The 24,234-nt window shown below is 38.6% G+C and overlaps 1 protein-coding gene across 1 annotated transcript in view; it reads right to left on the reverse strand.

Moving 5' to 3' along the window:
• Window positions 1–255: 255 nt before the first annotated feature.
• The window catches only part of SLC17A8 (solute carrier family 17 member 8), a 28,954-nt gene continuing 4,975 nt past the window's right edge, over window positions 256–24,234 (reverse strand). The window contains exons 2-12 of the mRNA XM_005024537.6: window positions 21,716–21,968; window positions 19,229–19,347; window positions 13,423–13,537; window positions 12,867–12,954; window positions 10,129–10,215; window positions 9,231–9,370; window positions 7,408–7,557; window positions 5,488–5,620; window positions 4,041–4,151; window positions 2,533–2,660; window positions 256–1,877 (exon numbers count right to left, since the gene is read on the reverse strand). Of these exons, the coding sequence (XP_005024594.5) occupies window positions 1,539–1,877; window positions 2,533–2,660; window positions 4,041–4,151; window positions 5,488–5,620; window positions 7,408–7,557; window positions 9,231–9,370; window positions 10,129–10,215; window positions 12,867–12,954; window positions 13,423–13,537; window positions 19,229–19,347; window positions 21,716–21,968 (1,663 nt within the window). The 3' untranslated portion in view covers window positions 256–1,538. The remainder of the gene's footprint in view (window positions 1,878–2,532; window positions 2,661–4,040; window positions 4,152–5,487; window positions 5,621–7,407; window positions 7,558–9,230; window positions 9,371–10,128; window positions 10,216–12,866; window positions 12,955–13,422; window positions 13,538–19,228; window positions 19,348–21,715; window positions 21,969–24,234) is intronic.

The following is a 24,234-nucleotide window of genomic DNA, read 5'->3' on the forward strand; positions in this document are numbered from 1 at the left end:
ACCAGTGACATATACAGAGAATTTGCTAACTTCCCACTCTCTGTGTTTAGTTACATTTGTAGGGAATATAAATCATCCACAGATTCAAATGAATGTACAAGTGTACTTCCACTCACGGTATTCAATTGTGCTTCAACAAAACAGCAAAATGAGTATTAGAAATGTTCTCATCTTGTGTGCATCACAGTGGCTGTATACGGTACATAAGAACAATAATAATGAAATATAACAAAGCACATCATAGACTAGACAAGATCGCTTTCACTTGATTTAATGAGGCAATAATAATAAGATAAGACAATTTAAATCATATATTCCTAAAATTCTCCATTCTGAAATGAATATTAATGCCACAATGGGTCTCTGAGTTGCAGCTAACTGTTTATGATGACACAGCATGCTCCACTGGTTGATTCTAAAACTTGTAGGAAAATGCTAAAGCCACTTTATATTGTAAACCATATACCTATAGCAAAATAAAATTACTTTCAGACACAGAAATTCTGTTAACTCTTAGATGGTACAGTGCTTCATTTGTAGCAACAGTGAGACTGTGGCATAGATGAAGAAAAAGCCATAGATCCAGAACTGAAGACTTTACTTGTGTAAGCCCATTTGCCTAAATGAAAATTGTTGGGGTTGACATCAGGAACTCTATCATTATAATACTAGAAAAATATATTTAAATTACTTCACAATAATGAATTGAGTGAGAAACCTAATCCCAGCAGGATGATGATTTCCTTTCATAAGGATTAATAATATCGCATCACTAATGATGATTTTGTATTCAAAATTATTTCATGCTGGCACAAAATCTTTGGAGGGGGACAAATCTCACAAGTATGCATTTTATCTCCTTATCCATACCCTGTGGACTATCCATATAAAGCAGTCTGATGATCAATTTAAAGGAACTTTTGAAGCAATACTGTGCCATCTTTGTTATATGTTCCTCTTCCTGTTGTTGAGTGACTATTAGTAATTAATTAGAGTCTCATGTCATAAATACTTTTTTCCCTCCACTTTGATCTTTTATCATGAGCTTGCGGTTTGACATGGGTTAAGCAGCTCAAATACCAACCAAAAAGAATCCTAAAAAGGCAAAACAGGGTCCCTCAGGGCAGACTCTTACATTGCTAGAGCCCCAGCAACCACATATATATCTGTGGATCCACCGTTTGATATGACCTTGTCCTTCCTCTATTCAGTTGAGAAAGTGAGGGCACTCATTGCTCCCACAGTCATAAACTTCCACCAGGCAGGACCTTTACCAGGGCTGTTCATTTCCTACCAGGCACAGGAGCTTCTCCCAAACAGATCCAGTGGCAGAGTGAAGACCTAGTGTCACTTCTCTCAGTGCCACTGTTAGATATCTTCCACACTGCTAAAAGAGAATAACCACTCCTTGTGTCTGGCCACAATGCCAATTTTACACAATTGACTAAGAAAATACATATGGATACCAGATGATTTGGGGCAGCTAGGCAGAAGGGGAGATGGGAGTAGCTGCTATATAAACCTTACAATTTCAAGTACTATGACAAATCTTGAAAATTTCCATTTTCATAATGGTAAGAAGTCTGTTCTTCCATGTCTTGAGTTATTTGCTTTTGTTTTCTCCATTCCCTTCTCTGTACTTCACTGTTTTGACTGGTAGCACCATACATTTTCTTTGGACTTACAAAAGTTTCATTGTTCATCTCAGTTTCTTCAGCCAGTTCATCTTGATCAATTATGCCACATTTCTCTTCATTGAGATTTTCAGGGTCAGCCCATTCCTGCTTCTCCCCAGAAGCAAAGATAGCATAGAATATCACTCCACTGTAATGCACCAAGGCTGCAATCAGAAAGACGTTTTGCCATTCTTCACGCGTCTGAAAGAACAGTGCAGGTCTCATTAAGTTTTCAGTAAAAAGAAATGTTAATGTGTGAATTGGACCATGAATTAGCACATACTGAACAATGACTGTGATCATTGTTTGATTCCTGATGTTACAAATAGAAAAAAAAATATGGGGTGTATTGTGAAGATTTTTTATTTCATAATAATGGCTAATACAATAGCAAAATGTTGGGTTCTGTTATTTTGGTTTTTGTTTGCATACTTTTTACTACAGTGAAAGTTCTCTCTGCAATGTGAAACATTCATGGAGTTGGAAAAGCTGAGCTCTTACTAACAACTGAGTTAATCTTAATCACAAATCAGTGATTGCTTAGGAACCCTACCAGAGTTGCATTGCAGAGGAGTTTCCCAAGTCAGCCCCGTAATCATTTCCTAGTAGAACAGATACATTGCAGAGACTCAGCCTGAGGTGGTATAAAATAATATCTCCCTGCACAGACAGTTAGTTTTTAATAGCTGAGAATCTGGCCCCTGTACTGTTGTAGAAGTGGACTTTTAAAATAAAAAACAACAACAGAAAGAAGCTGCAGAGATTGATGATGAAATGGAGTTCCCAGGAAGCTTTGAAATGTCTTAACTTTTGCTGTATAATGTAATCCTTCCTAGAAGACATGGAGAATTGTTACCTTATGTTTTGTCATTGCACCAACAATGAGTGGGCACACCATGCCTGACAGTGTCCCCACGCCATTGGAGATCCCCATCAGAATGCTGGCGTAACGCGGGGCTATGTCCAAGTGATTCACGTTGAATCCTACAACATGTAAGAGAAACAGTCGACTTTGTGCAACCAAGCCAGCAGGGTTTTCTCCAGCCATGCTGGCTGAACAAGCCTGAAACAAGTGGTAAACACATATAAGAAGGGTAGTATTTTCTTAATGATAAAGATGGAAGATATGTTGTAACTCTTTAACCTTTTTCAAACACCCTTTTTTTCTTCACCTATGGGGACCATGTTGTGTAGAAAATATAGCTTGTTCTTGCTTCTTGGTAGTGGGAAGTCCCATTTTATACTGAAACAATGCACTCAGCAAACATTTTCAATTAGGGAGTGAAGGTCTGATGTTTGTTTGTCTGATGTTTTTAAAAAGTTTTTATTTATGTAGTAGTGTTCTTAAACATATTTTCCTATTCCTTAAAGAATATTTTAACAACATACTGAAACAAACAAACAAAAGGCCAACAACAAAATCAGGATATAAAACAGTAAGAAAATTAATTACCCTAACTATAGCATATCTTCTGGGTAAATATTTCATTAAGAAATAAAAACAAAGAGTGAAAATCAGCTCAGATAATAATCGTGCTTTAGGTAATGAAAATTAGTCATATGAAACATGGATGATCACAGGAAAGGGTGATGAATTCCAGATTCATGTGATTAAGTACAGTAAAAAGCTGCATGCTGGGAAAATTCTACAATAAAAACTGATTGATAGAAATGGCCTGCCAAGCATAAACCTCATAACTGAGTAGCACAACTATTTCCCATCTGTGTAAGCTAAGACTGAACACCAGCAGTTATTTTGCTGGTCAGTTTTGTTCAGTAGGTCCATCTCCTTGTCATTTTCAAGCTGATGGGCTTCCATTTTCATAAGAGTTATGTTATTTTTAATAGCAGAGGTAGTGGTGGAGCTACAAAGTCAGTCTGAAACTGGTAAGCCCCATGCAACCGGCAGAAACAGCTGTTCTGGAGAAGGGGTGGTTATAGGACACAACAGAGATGGAACAGGCCTAGAAAGAACAAACTGGCAGCTACAGTTGGCCGTGGGGTTGCAAGCAATACCCTTTGAGTAACTATTAATTCCAGAGTAATTCTTTCTCCCTCTTGTAAAAGATACCCTTTATGGAAGGATAAGAGGTGTCCAACACCATAAATAGGCATTAGAAACCAAACAGCACAAAGCTGTTGTAAAATGGAGACAATATAGAGCAAGTTCTTTCACAGATTCATGTTCTACATGCAACATGTTTCATAGATACAGAAATAAATTATTCCTGATCTAGGAAATAGTAGGGTATACCCCATAAACAGCCATGCTAAGAGGAAACACAATAATAGAAATGATGATAGTGACAACAGTAACATCACTTTTATTATTAATAATAAAATCAATAGTAAGATTATTCTTACCTGAAATTGCAAAGCCACTGAAACCTACTGCTAACACCAGAAAGGAAATAGCCACGCCTTTTGTATGAGAATAACCAACCACCAAAAGCAAGGTTGCTTCCATTCCAAAGCCTTCAAATTAAACACATGAGAATAAATTACATTCTAATTGCTATTAGTCACAGAGATACCATTAAGGTCTAGCCAAAATAGTAGCTTAATATGACTCAAAGTTATGTCATATCTTAAAGCTATTCTTGAACATACTTGTCAGCCTTGTGGATTCGCAGGAACATTTAAATATTTATTGCGGAGAATATACTTGCAGGACATTTGAATTTTTTTGTTGTCGTTCAGAATATACTTTTTACTCCCTGTTGTTGTATACATGACCCAAGGAACAGGGGAATTTAATTCATCGAGCAGTAGAGAGAAACGATGAAAAAGTGATTCTGTGAAAAGCACTGTAAAATTCACAGAACAAAACACATAACAGGGTAAGGAGAAAAATACATTTTGCCTTCAATTTCTTATGGGTGTAGTGATGTGACAAGTTCTTGGCAGATGGAACAAAGGAGTATTTTTCAGATAAGTGTTTCATCAAGACAATAGGACATGCCTGGGTGTCACAGGCAACTTCTAGTCTTTGGCATTACTGGAAATTATCATTTTCTAATATGTATTATGATCCTTCTGTTTATTTTTTTGAATGACACTGAAAGTACTCCCTGAAAATACAATGAATAATGAGAAAATGAGAATTCTTTGTGAAGATGTATTGCCAAACTGTGTGGCATCTCTAACTGCAGGCATCTCTATTTCAGGCAGCCTATGCCATCCATAAATAATGTAAGCCAGGATCTGGCAGAGGAGCATAACTCCACAGGCTATCTGGCTTCAAATTTTTGCTCTAATTTAGTATATCCCAGTTACATGCAGATGTCATTGATATTTCAGTTCTAGTGACTGATCTAGAAATAAATTATTTTGTGCTGAGTAAAAATGAGTCAGTCCATCCCCCACTTTTCTTTTACATGACATCTCCAGCCTAAATTTGTCAGTGGGCTCTGCTGGAAGTAGCACACAGGAACACAGCCAGTTAATGCAAAGCTGTAACCACTAGGAAGGGGTCTCTCCAGCACCACAGGACATGGCTAGCTTAGTTGATACAAATTTGCAGAATGAGACCTATGTTATCAGAATCTCATCTGAGTGAGTCCTTATTGCCTTTCTTATTATTAACAATGCATATTGCCTCCTCCCTTTTTAAAAGGATGTGCCTGATGAGTAAGGATTTACAGCATGAGGACATCTAACATCAGCTCTCCGTTAAATGTTTCAGATTAATCAACTGCAAAAGTGAACTAGAATTTTTTCTCTAATTACAATAAAATGTGGACCAAACTATGATATCTGCATCAGGTGAAGCACACAACTGTAATATTGTATTTTCAGAATCCAGCAGTACCTCCACAATTCATGACCTTCCTTACAGTGGTAGTGGTTAAAATCTTCCTGCTCCGTAAGAAGTCAGCTAGCTGCCCTCCAATGGGCACGATGATTGTCATGACCATGTGGGGAACTGCAGACAAAAGGCCAACCTACAATTAGACAAATAAATGCTTAGTGCTCATATACTTCCTCAGGATTTAGGAGGAAAAGATCAGGAACTGTTTCTCTTTTCTTCACATTTTTCTCCCCTCCCTTAGACACATTTTTAGCATGCATCTTTGTGTGGAGTATGGACCCTTCCTCCAACAGGACCTGCAAACAAAACCTGGGTGAACTCAGGCTACCTTTATCCCAGCTTTAAGGATTTCTAGGAGCTTGAGGGACTCCATCATGCTCCCATCCAGGCAGTACCAGCTTTTCTCCCAGGTATTTCCCAGCTCTGAGTCCTTGTGCCTATGCAAGGGGCACAAGGAAAGGACCCAAGCTATAATAAAAAGAAAGAAGAGAACTCTGTCTAAAAAGTCTGGAGCTGATGCTCCAAAGTAGTTTTTCCTCTTTCCAACGACCAGCAAAAGAGCACAAGTCTGGTTTAATTTAGCTAGTTAGATTCTCAAAGCAGGGTGGTGTGAATGTCTCCTCATGGCCCAGGAGGAGAAGCCAGAGCACAAGTGAGAATCTCACCTTAGAAATATCATGCACTATCCCTGCTTTCCAGTGATTGCAGTGAAGACTTCCATAGAGAACTGTTAACATTTCCTTTTGTAGATACAAGAAAACCTTTCCTTATGTGTTCTATGTTAGACTGTTCTACCTCAGTTTTGAACTGCTTTTATATATTTTTATTATTCATGTTCTTAAAGAACGCCTTTCTACATAACAAATCTCTCTCTGTTACCTGTCACTATTTTAATGAAGGTAGCACCTGCACATTGTGTAGGCAACAAATGAATATTCAACATAAAACACAAAAATATTAAATAATTTTACAAATAATTAAGCATACTTTTGAAGTCATGCATGTTCTTCTACTCTTGTGAGATTAGGGCCTATTGTTGTTCATCTTCTCTCATTTTCTAGCAAAGGATTCTTACTTTTACTGTTAGCTCTGGTACTTATCCCATATACACCAAAAGACCTTGTTTTTGCAAAAATTTAGTGGCCAGCATGTCATCATCTAGAGGTTTTTCTTTGAAGAAGTAATTTAGTGGGAAGTTTGAGTTTATTTTCTAAGCCTCCTTATACTGACACTGAGTCAGTTTTACATTAGTTTTTAATTAGTGAACACTAGCATTTATGAAAGGGAATTCAGAATAAACAAACCCATTTTGTCTCAATAGCCCTTTTCTTCATACTAGTGTTGCACCTGGCCATTCAGAGCATCATTGCTCTGAATAAATAATTTATTGTTATATTGAACCAATATAGTGCTATACTGAAATAATTTATAACACAGTCAGTAGGTTTTTTTAAAGGAAAGTTGGAAAAACTTTTCTGGAACAATCATTTTTCATTCCTCATTCAAGCTCTGAAGAGGTAGTATAGGAACACTGTCTTTAATGAAGTGGCAGGCAATATCAATCCATGCAGAATTTGACCCCTGATTGTCAATGAAATGTAGTGAAAAACAAAGAACAGGAGGATAAAAGTTGCCTGGCAAGTAACACTAAACAAAATGTGCATTTCTCTTTACTTACCTGGTGTTTCTCATGATGTGTTTCTTTTTTATCAACGAAAGTAACTTTCCAGTTCCTTCTTTTTGCTAAGAATTTGATGCTAACAAGATTTCATATCTATCAGATCAGTAAAAGTATGCCATCCCAGCTACTAGGAATAATCTACTGAAATTGCTCAAGAGGGATCTGGAGATCCTCAAGCACTCTGCATCTCCTAAGATGGGAGAAGGTCTAAACGTCACTGCTTCATCTCAGATGTTTACCTTGCTTATTGCAAATCCAAAGACTTCTTCAAAGTAAGCAGGCTGACTTATAAGGAGCAAATAGAAGGTCCAGCTTCTGCAAAAGTTTGCCACAATGATTGCATAAACTGGCATTGAAGTGAAAAATCTTTTCCAGGGAGTACTAAATTTCTAGGAAAAACAAAACAACGACAACAACAACAAAGGCATTTTTGAGTAGGCAGAAGGCAGAATGAAGAGATTAGTATCTTTTATTATCAGGCCTATCTGTTATATTTCATCCAATTTACAATGTAAGTGGATAAAAGGATATGTCCTGAATTAGTGGCAAAAGAGAGGCAGAGAAACTTTCTTGGAATAGATAAGATTTTTAGGATGACTACTTTACTATTATCGTTGTTTGCTGAAATTACAAATGATCTTCTGAAATCCCGTTGCTGGGATAACAGGATCAATCAGAGTCAACGTAAACTAGAGAAAATATTGTGCTGTTCCCAACGTTTTGACATAATGAGGTTTCAGCAAAGGGATTATGAAAAAAGTTTAGCTTTTCCAAGCTAAAAAAAAACAACTGGTAGTGCAGCAGCAGGCAATTTCAACCTAATTCATTTCATTCAGCAAAAAAAATCTGTGGCAGGGAATTTAATTTATATAACTTCTTTTTGGTGTTTCCACTTTCTATTTATGTTTCAGTATTCCATACAGCAGGAAAATAAATAATAAAATAAAATAAAATAAAATAAAATAAAATAAAATAAAATAATAAAATAAAATAAAATAAAACAAACACTTCAGATCCCTATCCACTTGAAACAGAATTGAAACCAGAAGTTAAACCAAGTAACTGTGGCAATATACATTAGTATTCACCTTTCATTAAAATTGTAGTGTTCTACAAGCAACAGTATGCCTGCAGGCACGTGTGAACACATGATGGTGCTACTAGTGTCCTCTGCAGTAAAACCACTGTACAGCAAGAGCAAAAGCATGACTGGAAACAAGTATGTGTGTCTCCGAACAAGGCCTGAGTAACTTCAGCCAATTTTCAGGAGCATGCCAAAAAGGAGTCTGATACTTTATACTTTCACCAAGATTGTTATCCAAAACATGTACAGGAAAGAGTTTGGAGTTATTTTTTTTTTCATAATGTTCAAGACTAAAAGCCAAGAAGGAAACATGTATCAAGAAATATCTTTGGTTTTCACATCTAGAAAAAAAGTGTAACCTAAACGAATGGAGAGAAGTGTGATAGGAAAATAGGATTTTGCTTTTAAGTTGGCAGGATCTTCCAGGATCTTCTTGGAAAGAGAAGTCTTAAAATAACACACTGAGGTACTGTGAGAGAGAGCAGGGCAGAAATCCTTGCCTGAGCTCTCAGAATTTCAGTCATCCTTGGCAGGAACCCAAAAGGCAGCTGGATAATTTAACAACTGGATGCAGCTTCTTATTCAGGTATTTCCATAAAGTGGTTTTTTTTGTTGTTTGTTTGTTTGTTTTTTGTTTGTTTGTTTGTTTGTTTTTTTTATCAAACTCAAGATCAGGAGATCAGAGTTTGTTGTTCCCTGCTCTCCCCACTCATTTCCCCTCCCCAGATTGGAGGTGCTCTATAAGTCAAGAGACGAAACAGCACTACATGTTTTGCCTGTTGCTGAACTTGTCCAGCTGCATGAGCTTGATCCTGCAAATTTCATTAGATGAAAAGCCTCTAAACATCAACACAAATAGCTTTGCTGTTCTTATGAAGCTGACAGTATCCATCCCATTATATGCTAACATTGTGCAAAGTGCTCATAAATTATAACCAGCCACTAAAAAGCTTTTTTTTTTTTTTTTTTTTTACTTACGTTTGCACTAGCTAGGCTAGCTCCTTCTCCAATACTTGTTTCTATATATATTCTTTCTTCACTGGTTATTGTTGGATGTGCAGCAGGGCTCTCATAGGCATGAAGCAGCCAAAACAAGTACCAAACTATCCCAAACATTCCTGGAGAGGCAGGAAAAGCAAAGCTTGGTTTTAAAAACCAATAAAGCCATACTTCAATATCTATAGGCATTGAAGTTTGTTTCAAGAGCCAATTAAACCAAGTCTGCATAGAAAATATGCTCAGAGAAGGAAGAAAAAATGATTCCCAACTCTGTATATTGTATGCCTGTTTGCAAAGCATTTGAATATTCTATCACTCGTATGACATGGCACATGTGGAACAGAGAAAAGGCAGAAGCAAAGTTTCATGTGGGACCAGGAGACTCATTTTAACATGGTCACACTCTGTGTACAAGGACTTCACAATCAGATTTCAACGACAAATCTTATGGTGCATTCTGCGTCTACAGAGAAGACAGAGAAAACCTGACTCAGCCACATGGGCCAGATTTCTCAGAGCAGAAGGTTTCAGAGGCATTAGGTTCCCCACTGGCAGCACATGCTGCCCCATGCACTATAGTGTGTGCTCTGGGACACGTAACACTTGAGTGCTTGTGCTATGGAGCAACCTGCACAACTGCATCCAGTCCTGTCACTGGGTGACCATGGGCTGTAGTTTGGCCTTTAGAATTTTAAAACACAATACAACAGATTATAAAACAAAAATTTTAAAAGCTGCAATAAGTCGAGAATGAAGTGGAAGACCCATTTGTAACCACTCCCCAGAACGACTTTGATTCATACCTGTTACACAGACTTAACAAAACTGCTGGCAGTACCAGTCTAGGAGCAGAGATCCTTTATGTTAAGCAACTCACCATAAATATAAAAGACTGATGACCATCCTATATATTGTACTAGCACACCTGCCAATGGCATGGCGACCACTGCACCTGCATAAGACCCTGGGGAGAAAAACAGTGAAGAAAACATGTCAGCAATGATAGATGAGCCAGTCTTCACTATAGTCAGTATAGGCAGGTGCACACAGAGGCAGAACTGGAGGGATGCTTCTGTTTGAGCAGCATCTTGTGAACATACATGCTAGGATATGTCATAGAAATGTGAAATTTTGCTTGGGATGGTGAGAAAGACACCCTCAGTAAGGTGGGATCACCTGGCTCATTTTGCAGCTAGAAGGACTGTGCCCTTGAAGTGGGTAAATGGGATTCACAAAGCTGACACAATCATACAACCATTCAGGCATAAGTTTTGTAAGCTGAAGAGGGGAGTCCCTCCTAATCCCGAGGCACAGAAGGTAAAGTCCAGAGAAGGCAGCAGACCAAGTTTCAGAAGCCGTCTTGGTGTCCAGAAATCCCGATGGCTGCAGAGATGCTGAGAAGCTTGTATTGTGGCTCTAGCCCCACCACCCAACAAGCACCATGAGTGGCGGGAGCATTCAGACCAACCCTGAGTCTGTTTAACCATGTTTAGTTCATGTAGGCAGCATGGACAAACAGCTGGAATATATAGCCAAATATTGTCAGGAAAAAAAAAAAAAAAGTGGGCTGTGCCAAGCTTTTCAGATTGGGAAATATGTAAAACTGGTGAAACATATTGCTGAGTGACTTGCAGAAAGTGCTGAGTATTTAAATGCTTGGCAAGGAATTTCCATGAAGATCCAAATGTGAATTTATGTAATCTGGATATTTGATTTCAGTTCAAAACAATGCCAGTGGCTTCACATATGAGATGTATTGCTTTGAATTATTCCAGAGAATCAGATAGTTGTGTTTTTGACATTATTATGTGCTTTGTTAATGAACACCTTTAACCTAAAACTGCTGGCAAATGCAGAAGAACACCTCACTCTCTTCTTCAGCAAATACTTCTCTGCAATCAGAAGTGACCCTTCTCCTTTGTCTCTGTGTAAGTCAGTGTTCTCGCAGCAGTAGCAAAGCCCCAGGCAAGAAAATAGATAATCAGGGAATGTGTTCCTAATTTTTTCATTGTTCTTCTTCACCTTTCAAGTGTAAGAATTGGTGCTCTGTAGCAACTAAAATGGGTACTGAGCTACAAAGAGGATCTTTCTCTACCCAGTGCTAGGAATTCAACATTGAGGGTGGAGGGGTTTTTTTGGACTGTTCTTATGTAGTAATTTGAAACCCCTAAATAACCGCTATATCCTGGAGTTATGTGTAGAAAAATAAAATTCCCACAGTATTAAAGAAGGCTTTTTTCACATTTTACTCTTCTTTTTATCATTCCACATGTATTTTAATGCTGTATTTTCCCAAGTCTTCCAGTTCCACTGCTAATGGACAGTTGCAGTTTTTCCTGCGACTCTTTCATTTTCTATTGAATATTATCTCTAACAGACATTTATCTACAGGTGGCTTTACCCTACCACCTACATTTGTTTTTATTGTTTTCGATTCCTCCATTCTGACCTGCTTACTCTTCAAAATCTGTTTCTGTTTTTTCTTCAGTATTATTAGATACTGGCTCACCTGTCCAATTTCACTTTTACAAATGGGAAAGGACACCAAATACAGATGATAACTGTGTCTTAGAGGATAAGAAATGACAGACTGAATTAATGAGTAGTGCCTTTTCTGACACTCCCAACACAGCTCATCTGAAATTGAAGCAGAAACATTTCAGCTCTGTACTCCACATGTCTGGACCTTTTAGGGTGAGAGTGGAAGGAGTACATTTTGTTTATGCTTTATCTTCCTCCCATGTAGCCATCTACACAAATCTAGCCTGGAGTCAATGAGGAGTCAATGAATACTAGCATTCACAGTTTTCCCTGGAATTAGCAGCTATGCAGGCTCACCAAAAGAAGAAATGAAAGGGCCAGAAAGGTGTGAGAGTCACAGTCATTTTTCCTAGCAAGACAATGTGGTGGTGCAGAGTGTCCTGCAGCATCTCTTTTCAAAAATTTCTACCCAGGGAATGGAATTAAAAGAGAAAAATAAAACTACTTTTTGTAGTGTGGCTGCGACCAAAAAGAGAGTATCCTTGAAGAACAAGGTGTAAACCTCAGTATTTTTCCTGCTCCTTGTTCCATAACAAGGTTTAAGGCTCTTGCCAGAGGCTAAAAAGATTTCAAATGGAATGAAAGAATTTGATTTCTCCCATCTTTCCACTGGGTTCCTCTCCCCAGAGTCTTCTGAAACTTTCTACCAGCCATCTTCTAGAAAGTTGACAGTCAACATTAGAAAGGGATGCAGTAAGCAGAGCAAAGTACAAGCCTGACCAAGTCCTCAAGTCCTTTAAAATAATCAAGTGCATACTTGATTAGAAGAGTAAATTCAATACATATAACAAATAGAATCCCTGAAGATGAGCAAATGAAAAAGAAAAAAAAAAAAAAGTGTAATTTCTCTCATCTGACATTTCTAGACTTGTTTTACTTTACTATTGGAGTCATTTTGAGAAGGATTGTTTTTAAATAATAAAGGGGGGTCATTAAAAAAAAATGTTCTTGAGCTGAGTGCAAGCTAATGTGGCCATAGGCAGATGCAGCAAAAGGCAGAGGGTTTGCATTTCTCTTGTAAATCATGAAATTACTAAAATATATGTCTATATACTTTCAAACCTATCAACTTACCACAGAATGATGTGGTTGCCAACCTGCTTCTCTCCAGTGGAGGAGCCCACTTACTCCACATCCCATGGCAGGCTGGGTAGGTGACACCCTGTTAGACATTTCACACATCATGATTTGCTTTCACTGCATTTCTACTTCAAGCAGTTGCTGACAGTGTCAACCTGTCTAACTTTTTGCCACCATGGAACTATGTAGAAAAGGTTAAGTAAGCCTGGAAGACCTTTATTTTTGCAGTATGAAGATGGTAAACTTACTTGAATAATAAGTCAAATGGCAAGGTGTGCTGGGGTAAAAATGCTGTTTAACATATACATGTACCATGGATGGCACGAATATTCTAAACTAGATAAAACCACAGCACTATAAACCTAAATTATTTGCCTTCTTTTAAGATAAATTTAAAAATATAAATTAGCATGATTTTAAAATATCATCCTAAAAATACCAATGGAAAAAATGAGTACCAAGTAAAACTGCAGAGAGATCAGAAAACCTGACCAAAATTTTTATGCTTTAGAACCAAATCTCTCAAAACAAAAGTGGTGAGTGTTCATACCTCCACCAGGCCTTGCAGAATTCTTACAAACATCACACAGCCATAATGCACTCTTGCCGCAGAAGGGATGAACATGTTCAGTGTAGATGTTAGAAAAATAGCTGCTCCAAATACCCTTTGGTGGAAAAAAAAAAAAAAAAAAAAAAAAAAAAAGGTAACAATAGAAGAGAATATAATTAGTATCTACTTTTCAGACTGTACTTAGGTTCAGTTTCAAAGACAATCTCACTGCTGCCCACCAAGTCATAAGCCATTTTATTATTAAAAGGGGGTAAGTCCCCATAATGTCAATGCATTTTTTCCCTGAATGAAAGAGGAGTTTAATGTACATAGAAACAAAGATTCTGAGTTTGTTTGCTTTTTCTTTATATCAGAGAACTAGACATGGGTGTTTTTATGCCACCAGCTGGTAGCTAAGCTGTTTGTATGAGACCTGAACTGTGAGAAGCACATCTATCCTTGAAAGTACTTGAATTCAGTTATATCAGTAGGGTTTAACTCAAATCAAGTAAAGCCTAATGTAAGTGCCTTTCAGAAATGTGTGAGTGCACTGATTATTTTCACTTCCTGCTGCTAAAACATAGAACAGAACAGTTTAAGATTAACTCCTTTCCAACATCAGTTCTCTAAATAATAGCAGCAAGTGTCCTTTGTAACTATGGCATAGAAGGGATGTTTCTACAAGAGGGTTTCTATGAAAAACATGATATAAACATTTTGTTATCCTGCTCAGGAAGAGCACTTCCTAGAGCTGGGTACAAGTCTAAATGCCCCTGAAGCCTGTAGCTTTTGGGAAATCATTTGCAGTTTTCCAGGTATTACCACCCATTAGAGAATCAGGCAGCAGAAACCTCTGTGTGGTAGTTATAGATCTGAGCAGCATCACTGAAACTCCAGGACAGAGACCCTGGGATGACACTCAGAGCTGGGTCTGCCTCATTTACCACAGTCTGTGGGAGCTCTCCCTGCATGGACTTGGGGTTTCCTAAGTTTAGCCAAAGAGTGGTGCACACTTAGTGCATTGTGTCAATAATAAACCATAGTGACAATAGACATGATGGACAGCTGGGACACAGGGAAGTCATTACAGTATGGGATGGGCTGCAGGCTTGCCAGGCACCGATGCTGAAGAGCAAGGAAAAAGCATCCCTGAGTGCTCACTTATGTTCCCTTATATAGTTCATAAAAGGACATCTGGAGAGCTGAGGCTGTTGTACCATGGAAAACACCACTGGAAACCAAGAAAGAGACTGGGAACAACCTTTTGAAACAACCATTTAAATTAATATCATTAGGAAGTTTGAGCTATATTGGATTTATCAGAATCATAGAATGCCAGGTTGGTAGGGACCCATAAGGATTTCATATATCTTCACACCTGGCTGACTGAAGCCTTTCTGTGCCACAAATGGACTTTAAAAGCTGTGTCACACACTCTCAATATCAAGAGTTCATGACTAGCATCATGTTGAGAGTCAATAACTCCCTTGTGGCAAAGGGCCTCGGTTTCCAGCTACACTGATGCTAGCTGGCATCATGCTGATGTTTGAGGACCATAATTCACATCCCTTTTTCAAACTGTTCAAATGCAATGATGTTGAACAAGTTCTGAATTGGCTTGCTATGCCAGTCACATTTCAAAAATGACACATTAAGCTTCATTCTGATGTATGAATGGTATTAGATAGATATTTGATCTGAAATCATGAGATCTGGATAGTAGAAATATTTTCTCCTTTTTCATTTTTCTACTAAATACATACACAGATCTTACTATGCATAGCTATTATCATCTTCCACTTCAAAATATTTATAAACTTTCATAGAATCATAGAATCGTTAAGGCTGGAAAAGACGTCCAAGATCATCTGATCCAACCATTCCCCTACCACCAATGTCACCCACTAAACCACGTCCCTAAGCACCATATCCAACCTTGCCTTGAACACTCCCAGGGACAGTGACACTACCACTTCCCTGGGCAACCTGTTCCAGTGCCTGACTACTCTTTCTGAAAAGAAATGTCTCCTATTTCCAACCTAAACCTCCCGTGGCACAACTTGAGGCCTCTAGCTCCCTATGCCTTCCTTTCAGGTAGTTGTAGAGGGCAATAAGGTCTCCCCTGAGCCTCCTCTTTTCCAGACTAAACAACCCCAGTTCTCTCAGCCACTCCTTGTAGGACTTGTGTTCCAGGCCCTTCACCAGCTTTGTAGCCCTTCTCTGGACAGGCTCCAGGGCATCGATGTCCTTCTTGTATCGAGGGGCCCAAAGCTGAACACAGCACTCAAGGTGCAGCCTCACCAGAGCAGAGTACAGGGGGACGATCACCTCCCTGGTCCTGCTGGCTACGCTATTCCTGATACAAGCCAGGATGCCGTTGGCCTTCTTGGCCACCTGGTCATACTGACAGCTCATGTTCAAGGCATGAGATCCTTTTCTTCTGCACAGTTTTCCAGCCACTCTGCCCCAAGGTTTTAGCATTGCATGGGGTTGTTGTGTCACAACTTTTTATTGTCAGATTATTTTTCATTTTTTCTTCTTTCTTTCTTTTCTTTTCTTTCTTTTCTTTCTTTCTTTCTTTCTATAAGGATTTGGTTGTTTATATTTCAGTTTCTTTTTGGAAACATTCACAGGAAATATACATCACCTCATATTTTGAATCTGGGCTTATTATTGATAGCAGTATTAATGGTAGCATTATAGTGCAAAGAATCTACAGTCATAGATCAACGCTATTTTATCTAAATTCTGTACACCTATTGAGGAAAACAACAGCCAATGCCTAGACAGCTCATAATCTGAATGACAAGAAAGCACTTAGCAAATGAACACAAAAGCAAAGAGGCTGGGCAGGCTGACAGAGGAAAGTGACAAAGGAATGCATTTATATAGAAAGCGGTCTGAAAATCTGAAATGGCACACAAAACCTATGATCGTATCTTGACATTTAGGAGACTGTTTTCGAAGCCAAGTAAGCATCTAGCTGAGAAATAAGTATTACTTAGCTCTCTGTTATAATCAGAGGAGAAAAAAAGTTTTGCACTTTGCCTCTTCCTCACCACTAATACTGATGTCAACTGTGTTATCATAACACAGTTAACCATCTCAGGGAACTACAGCAAATTATGTTAAAATGTAAGTTAATGAGCAAGTGGAAGAATAAACCATAAGAAAGAGAACATGTTTTCTTATCCAAACAGCTAGCTCTGGGTATTGAGCTTCCAATCTTTGCTACTTAATTTAATGCCAACCAGAATATGTGTATTGTAAATGTATGATTTATGCTGTTAGAACCATACACTCTTGTGTTACTGTTTAAGAGGCTAAGTATTGTTTTCACAAATGGCCAGCATATTTCCAGCAGTTCACTGCCTTTAATCCCAAAGAATATCCCAGTTCTTTTCAGTTAATTGACATATTCTTTTCTCCTCACCACCATGATCCTTGGCCAGCTGCTACTTTTGGATCAAAACAGAATTCTCCAGCAAAAGACTCCTCTGGTCAGCAGGGTGCTGTTACTGAAAACTGATATAATGGAGTGCCTTATGTTTCATGTCTCCTTGTCACCACCAAACAATGATGAAATTTTGTTAGTATGCATGTTTGAGGATAAGCAGCAAGATAAAGGGACATAGTCACTAAATGGTTTATGAACTTTTGGGGAGAATGCAGATCCATACAAATTTGGACATGTATATAGCAATTTATTCAGTTTCAGATGGCTTTGGTGCAAAACCATATACCACTCATTATTTTCAGCTGTTCTGAGATCCATCTTAATCCCACATTATTATAAATAACTATTTGCGTTAGAGAAATGCCTGAGGTGTGGAAGGGTCCATGTGTGTTCAAGGTTCCACAGTGCTGAGTGGGATTTAAACAGGTGACAAGAGTCTATATGTAAATCTATAAAGTCAATAACAGGACAGAATAATATCATTACCAGTGTGCAGTTGGGAAATAGAAAGCATTTGTCTTTCTAGGGGAGGTGGGTTCACAGACAAACCCCAGCTCTCTGTTTCCTGCCCTGTGGTCTTAGCAAGCAGATGTCATCCCCCTGAAACAGAAACTCAGTACCATTACTGAATCTACCCAAGCTGAAATAGGTTGGGCAAACAACAAATAAAGGAAAAAGGTGGAGTCAGCCAGATTTGTGATCCCTATTACTACAAACAGGAATTCTCTTTGAGATCATCCTTTGGGGTGTTGTTCCTTGAGCAAATTCTGCTCCTAAATGCAGTTATGCTAACCAAATCTATGATGTGGTGTTGTATTGTCTGAAATTTCTGAAAGAAATAGTCTGAAAGTATCCTGGGGACAGAAGTATAGCTTTCAGTGCATATGCATAATATGTACCTAAGAAAGCAGTCATCTGACAGAATAAATTGAGCTAGAGGGTAAACTTAGCTGATTTTACTGGTTGTAAGAAAATAAAGGGAACGAAAGCCAAATTAATAATATGCTGAATTATTCAGCCAACAGTGTGCACATCTGTGGTTTTGGGCCCTTCTGCTGCAAAATCTGGTGGCAAGACTGGAAACACTGGGGAAATGATTAAGCTTAGCTAATTTGTTTGGCTTATTCAACAGAGTGAAAACTACCCTGTTTAGGCACTTTATGTAGTAGAGAAATGAAAAACAGATTGCTAGTAGTGTTGAAGAAAGAGTACAAACTGAATGCAGAGGAACTTTGGGTTATGAATAGAGGAGAGTTGGGGCTGAACTTCTGGACAATTCTATGGGATGACTCTATCCTGGAGTCATTTCATAAAGGATATGGGCGGGAAGAATGTCCAGTCTTGTAACTCCTATAACTCTCTGTAGAATACAGAGAGCAAAGTACTTTGAATTTGGACAAAACCATGTAGTTCTGGTCTCAAAGTTTTTTTTTTCCTATTATGAAAGCCTTTGTAGATAAGTCACATTTTATTTGCAGAGAATGGTATGAGTGCCAATCCTCTTTCATCTGTAGATCCCAAACATCCTTCACATGCACATCTCATGAGCTCATTTACAACCTGCTGTCTTCAGACAATCTCCCTGTTTCAGATGTGATCATAGTCCAAATTCTGAAGATTTTCTGAAGTAAAGCCTAAGACTAAAGTTATCTTTGGCACAATTAGCTACTTTTTTATTATCCTTTTCAAAAACAGTTGAATTAAAAAAAAATGCCAGCCCACAAACACAATGAGCATGGAAGAAATCCATATAGATGCTCATTGTTTGCCAAAGAGAAATCATTAGGCTCTATTAGAAAAGTTCTAGGCAATCCTAATTACAGACATAAGTATTGTATCCAGCCACAGACAAGATGTCCATGTGCATGAGGATGGGTTTGTGCCTTCAGAACATGTAATTCCTACGTGCACAGCTTCAAAAATTCTGGAAGACATTTCAATTCACTGGGAAATTTTAAAGGAGAAAAGTCAAATTTCATTGGAAAAAAATTCACTTGCTGGTAAGCTGAGCTATGAAGCACTAAGGCAACTTCTGAAAGATAAATGTTACCAAGCATTGTTTGAAACACCAGGTATGATTTTCCTAACAGTCTCCAGAAAGCATTATTGTTTAGAAAACAAGAAATGTGTACATATTTGAGATGAATGAGCTAAATTGAGACTATCAGAAATCAGATCAATAATAGAAATCTTTTTTTTTTTTTTTCTTTTGGTTATAGACATATTACAAGTTCACCTTCAGATTCCTGAAACACTTTTATTCACTACTTTGTAATCATCATTTAAACTTTGTAAAACAGTCATTTGTAAAGCTGCAGATCTTACCTCTTTCAATTACTGTTTTCTTACCTGTTAGCAGCCAATTTGTTTGAGATGAACCCTCCTGGAATTTGTGTCACAATGTAACCCCAGAAAAAAGAGCCATGTATGAGTCCCACTGTCTCTGGATCCCAATTGAATTGGGCTTTCTGCAAAGGAAAACAAAACAAAACCAAAAAAAATGCTGTAAAATGAAGCATACTGATTATGAGATAAACACTATTTGAAAGTCAAATGGAAGTCACCCCATCCTGCAAATCAAGAGAGCCTCCTTGCTCTGGTGTTGCTGAGCTTGAACCCTCTCCCAGTTAAAGCAAAATGACATCAAATTGCTTTATGAGATTACTGTTTCTGCTCTTAGCTTATAATCAGGGTGAATGAGAGGAAAAAGTTGCAGCCAAAAGGCAGCTGGTGATGGACCTTCATCTTTGCTTCTTGCCACTGCTTCCTTGTGGGCTGAAACCTTTGTTTTCAGGCCTGCTTACTGTTATAACAAGGACCTGCTACCTTTCAATGAACACATCCATTTACACAGTTATCAAGGTTGCTCATACTCTTTGAATTGATCTGGTTATGCTGGTTGTGTATTATCCATGTTTTTTCTCATCAGGGTCAAACTCTGACCATCCAGCATCTACATTAAGTAGTAGTATGGGTGCAGAAAATAGGGAGTAGTAGTATGGGAGAAGGAGAGGAGGGTGTAACACCTGAAGACAAGACAATGTAGAAATAAATCTAGGTAACATTAGCTAGCTGACTAGTGCATCTTTTATTAAAAGTGATGCCAGTCATTAAGCTGGATTTGGATACAGAAGGCCACCCCTAGGCTGGTCAGAGATGCTTCAGAGTCAAAAATGTCTACAGCCAAGACAAACGCTTTTGCAATGCACCTCAGCCTTGGATAGTAAGCAGTTTCAGTCTTCTCGAAACTCATCCTGAATACGGTCATTCCTGTTCTGTGATGAGCCCATTTTGGTGTACTTTGATTGAAAGAGCAATGGCCAAAGCCCAGAACAAAACATAGGGGCAGTAAAGAAAAGGTGACCCAAGGTACCCCTCCTGCCCTTCATTCTGGGAGGTCAGAACAGTGCCTGACTCATTATAATCACACTAACATAAGGTTAGTGTCGACATTTTTTCCTTGAACCCTCAGTTCAGAAGGGCTGTTCTGGAGAAAAAAGAAACCATGATGTTTTGCTTCATGCTTATTTTCATGATAACTACATGTCAGGGAAAGGTATTTAATCGTCTTAAGAGAAAATGGCACAAATTGTCTCTTAGATTCTGAACTACAACTGTCACTAAAACACTAGATAAATATGAAAACTAAAGTGACAGATCTTAACATCTCTTTTTTTCTATATTACTTCCTGTGTGTAAAAGCAAGAACCAATTTTCCTCAGTAGGTTGTTTTTTTTCCAAACAAACAAGCTACAAAACAGTTCATTTGACTTGCTGGGAGAAAGATGGCATTAATTAGCCAGGCACGTTTTACAGGGGCTGAAGGATTTTCCTGTCACCAATGTAAACTCTTTCAAGAGATCTGCTTTCCTGTGCTGAGCTGCATTTCTATTTTTAATACCCAATTTTCTGCTACTGTCTTCCATTTTAGTTTCTAAGTAGTGTTAATTTCTGAAGGCAAAGACACCATGAGACATGGAGAAATTTCCCATATCAGGAGGGATTCACATATCATGCCCAAAACAGAGCAGAGATTTGTGATATCTCAAGGGGAATACATGTATGTGGAAATGTCAGGTAAGAGTCAATATTCCTGTGAATGATATATTATAAAAGGATCCAAAAATAAGTCAATTTTATACGTTCATGTTCATAAAGTCCAGAATAAGATTTGTGATATCACAACCCTGAAACAAAGCAGGAATGGAGAAACAGAGATATGCTTTGAATCTACATTTTCTTGGGTGCATTTTTAAAAGTTTGTAGGCATCTGCTATGAACCTATGAATCTACTGCAAATTTGAAATAGCTTGCCACCTAATTCCAAATACTTCTAGACAACAATCCACTGTCAAAAACCCATAAAACCTGTTGCCAGATTGCCAAATGACTACTTTAAGGTCTTGAAAGTCATCCACTAATCTGAATAGAGTGTGCCCAGCACTACGTACAGCCGTTGATCATTCCTTCTGTAGTGGCATCAGGGTGCATTTCCCTGAGAGACAGTGAACAGTAGAAGCTTCTGTCAATGCAACAAAATTTGTCTGTGACAAAAAGATTGGGGACCTGATGAACATACAAGCCAACTCAGCTCTCGTTTCTGTTACTTACACTCTGTGTGACATTGCAAATGCTCAGACCTTACAGACTTTCAGTGTGTCTTAGAGACCTAAATAGGGGTTAAGCACGTGCACTTGTATAGGAATCCAGACTCACGTGTCTCCCTGTCTACATTTTTAACCTATACATATACATATACAGTACTTTGATATGTGGCACTTCAATGATTCTTCAACGGGGCCTGGTCACAACAGGGAAAGGAGGATGGTTTCTCACCTGCAGCTCTGGTTTACCATTGACATAAACAGTGCTATTGTTCACCATTTCTACAATGGCAACGCCCAGGTTGCACCTAATCCCGAATGAAATGCAAAAGCCCAGGCCGCTCATGATGGCAATGATGTAGCGCTTGGGCAGTCCGCAGCAGTAGCAGTTACACAGGGCTGGCCTGCGGGCACTGGCCTGCACAGGCCGCCCCTCTTCTGTCAGCTCAATGTGATCCTCCTCTACGTTGGTGCCATCAATTTTCCTAGACGAAAGAAGCAAGAGAAAATGAAAATGTAAACACAGTAGAATATAGATGGTAGGTGCTGCAGTCAGCTGCTAAATCACCTCTGTCTGAGGTGTTTGCCTCTTGGTACTGTAATGAGTTAAAGCTGGTCAGACTTTGAAAGGTTGGCACAGCCTGCATGTTTTTTCACCAACAAACACTGAAGTTTCTAAGCAATAGACACTTGGCTGAACAGCTAGCTACAAAAATGCTTGCAGGATGTTCATGAGAATGATCATGAGAGGTGTATTGAGTTCTGTTGTGATGAATCCTGCTGGTTGTTAGGAACATATACATATGGAAAAAAAAAATTAAAAAAAAAATTATAACTTCTAATTAGATCCACTAAGCAGAGCTGTCAGTAGGTTTCAAGGAAAGGGCAAATACAGCACAAAGCATGGTGTTATTTGTTTATTTATTTTTCTCAGCCCCAAACTTGCTGTGAGTTTGTTTTGACCTGTGAGACAAACATCAGGGCTAAGCTGCAGAGGGGCTGAGGCTCAGGCCCCAAGGCACCTATTGAAGGTGTGGAAGAGCCAGGTCCAGGCTTTTTCTGCCTGGAGGGATTTGACACCAAGTTTTCCTCTGCTCTGAAACATCCACTCACCACGAGACTTTAACTCATTACAAAACCCAACCTTTTCTTTAAAGTATTTAACACTCAAAAAAATCTAAAGATTAAGTGACTTTCTGGTCTGTTGATTCCCCCTCAGCAAAACTGACCACCCCTCAGCAGAAGAGGCTGAAAGAGCTTTGCCTGGGAGCAGATTTAGTGCGGACACTGCAGTGAGACTGGGGGAAATAGGGAGGAAAGAGCCAGGGACAGGGGCCCTCCCATTTACTTGGGAATAGGAGCAAATGTTCTCCCTATGGCACTGCACCACCAGCAGTGAAATGGAGGACCCCATGGGGGGCAAACAGCTGCTGCCATCAGCCAAAGCAGGAGCCGTGGCTGAAGAGGCAAATGGTCTCATCAGTACAGCTGTTGCCCATCACTATTTCCTGCACTTATGGAAGTTTTTCCTGTGGTAGTGCAATTAAAAATTAATTTGATCTCCCAATCTGATTGGAGATACTAACATCCTGTGCTATATGAACAGGGAATGTCTCTGGTAAGAAAGATGAGATCAGAAGGAACTGAAAACACACTATTAGACTGGAGATAAATACTTCTTTCCTAACATTAACTTCTCATGCTTTTGTTTTAAATGCAAAATAAGGGATTTCTAACATGCTGAAATATTGAAGCACATGGTTAACTCTGAGTACATGAAAAGCCCACTGAACACTTCCCATGAGCTTAAGGTTAAGTGTTCACTAAAGAGTAGCCCCAAATCTTGATGGGCGTTACGTTTGGAAGCCTTTCAGCTTTGGTTTTGCTGTGAAGCAATGAGCGCATGATCCAGCTCCTTTTGTGTATGCCATGGAGTTGCTCACGCTACTAGGGAAATATGAACAGATACTCAATATAAAAGAAGCCCATCTTGCTGTATAAGATGATGAAATGATTAAATTCACTCCTTTCTGATAAGGAGTAACTTATTTCCTTTTTTCACACATCTGGCCTGAAATGTATTTGAAATCCAATGGACTTCAATTTTCCATATAATAATCAGCTATTAAAGAATGTTGCCAAAGCATATATGGATGGGCTGCACCTGGCTGATCTACACAGTAGTTGGTTGGCTCTTTCAGGAGAACGATTTTGGTTTAATCACAGCTTTTGATTAATCACTCCAATTGCTTTAAGTCTAATGTACTGCCCATAACTTACTGGATAGTATCCTAAATTAAAGGTTTTGCAAATATAAATTGTATATATGGCTTCTTGGGGTGTTTCCTGTGAATTTAAACATATCTTTCCGGTATGAATTTTCCCGTATTTTTTCAGTATTTCTAGGCTTTATAGCTACATGCTAAGGTGTGCATCATTTGCTATATTGCTTCTTTTTAATTTGTACCATAAAACTGCTACTGTAGCCTTACTCTTAGCAACAAAAAAAAAGCATATTACAGTCCATCAGTTTACATGTCTAACAAGCACTAGAACCAGGGTGTCTAGGCCAGAAGGGATCTCTGGGGGTTATTTGATTTAACCCCTTGCTCAAAGCAGTACTAACTTCTAAGTTAAATCAGTTCTTTGTAAGCTGGAGTTTGCATTAAAGCAAGGTAACACAGGAAATGTGATATGACTATGGTGTTATTGAAGGTGATTGAGATCTTATGATTCATTGGCAGGGAGACA

The sequence above is a fragment of the Anas platyrhynchos genome, chromosome 1, assembly GCF_047663525.1.
Source record: "Anas platyrhynchos isolate ZD024472 breed Pekin duck chromosome 1, IASCAAS_PekinDuck_T2T, whole genome shotgun sequence".
In the NCBI taxonomy this organism is placed as follows: Eukaryota; Metazoa; Chordata; class Aves; order Anseriformes; family Anatidae; genus Anas; species Anas platyrhynchos.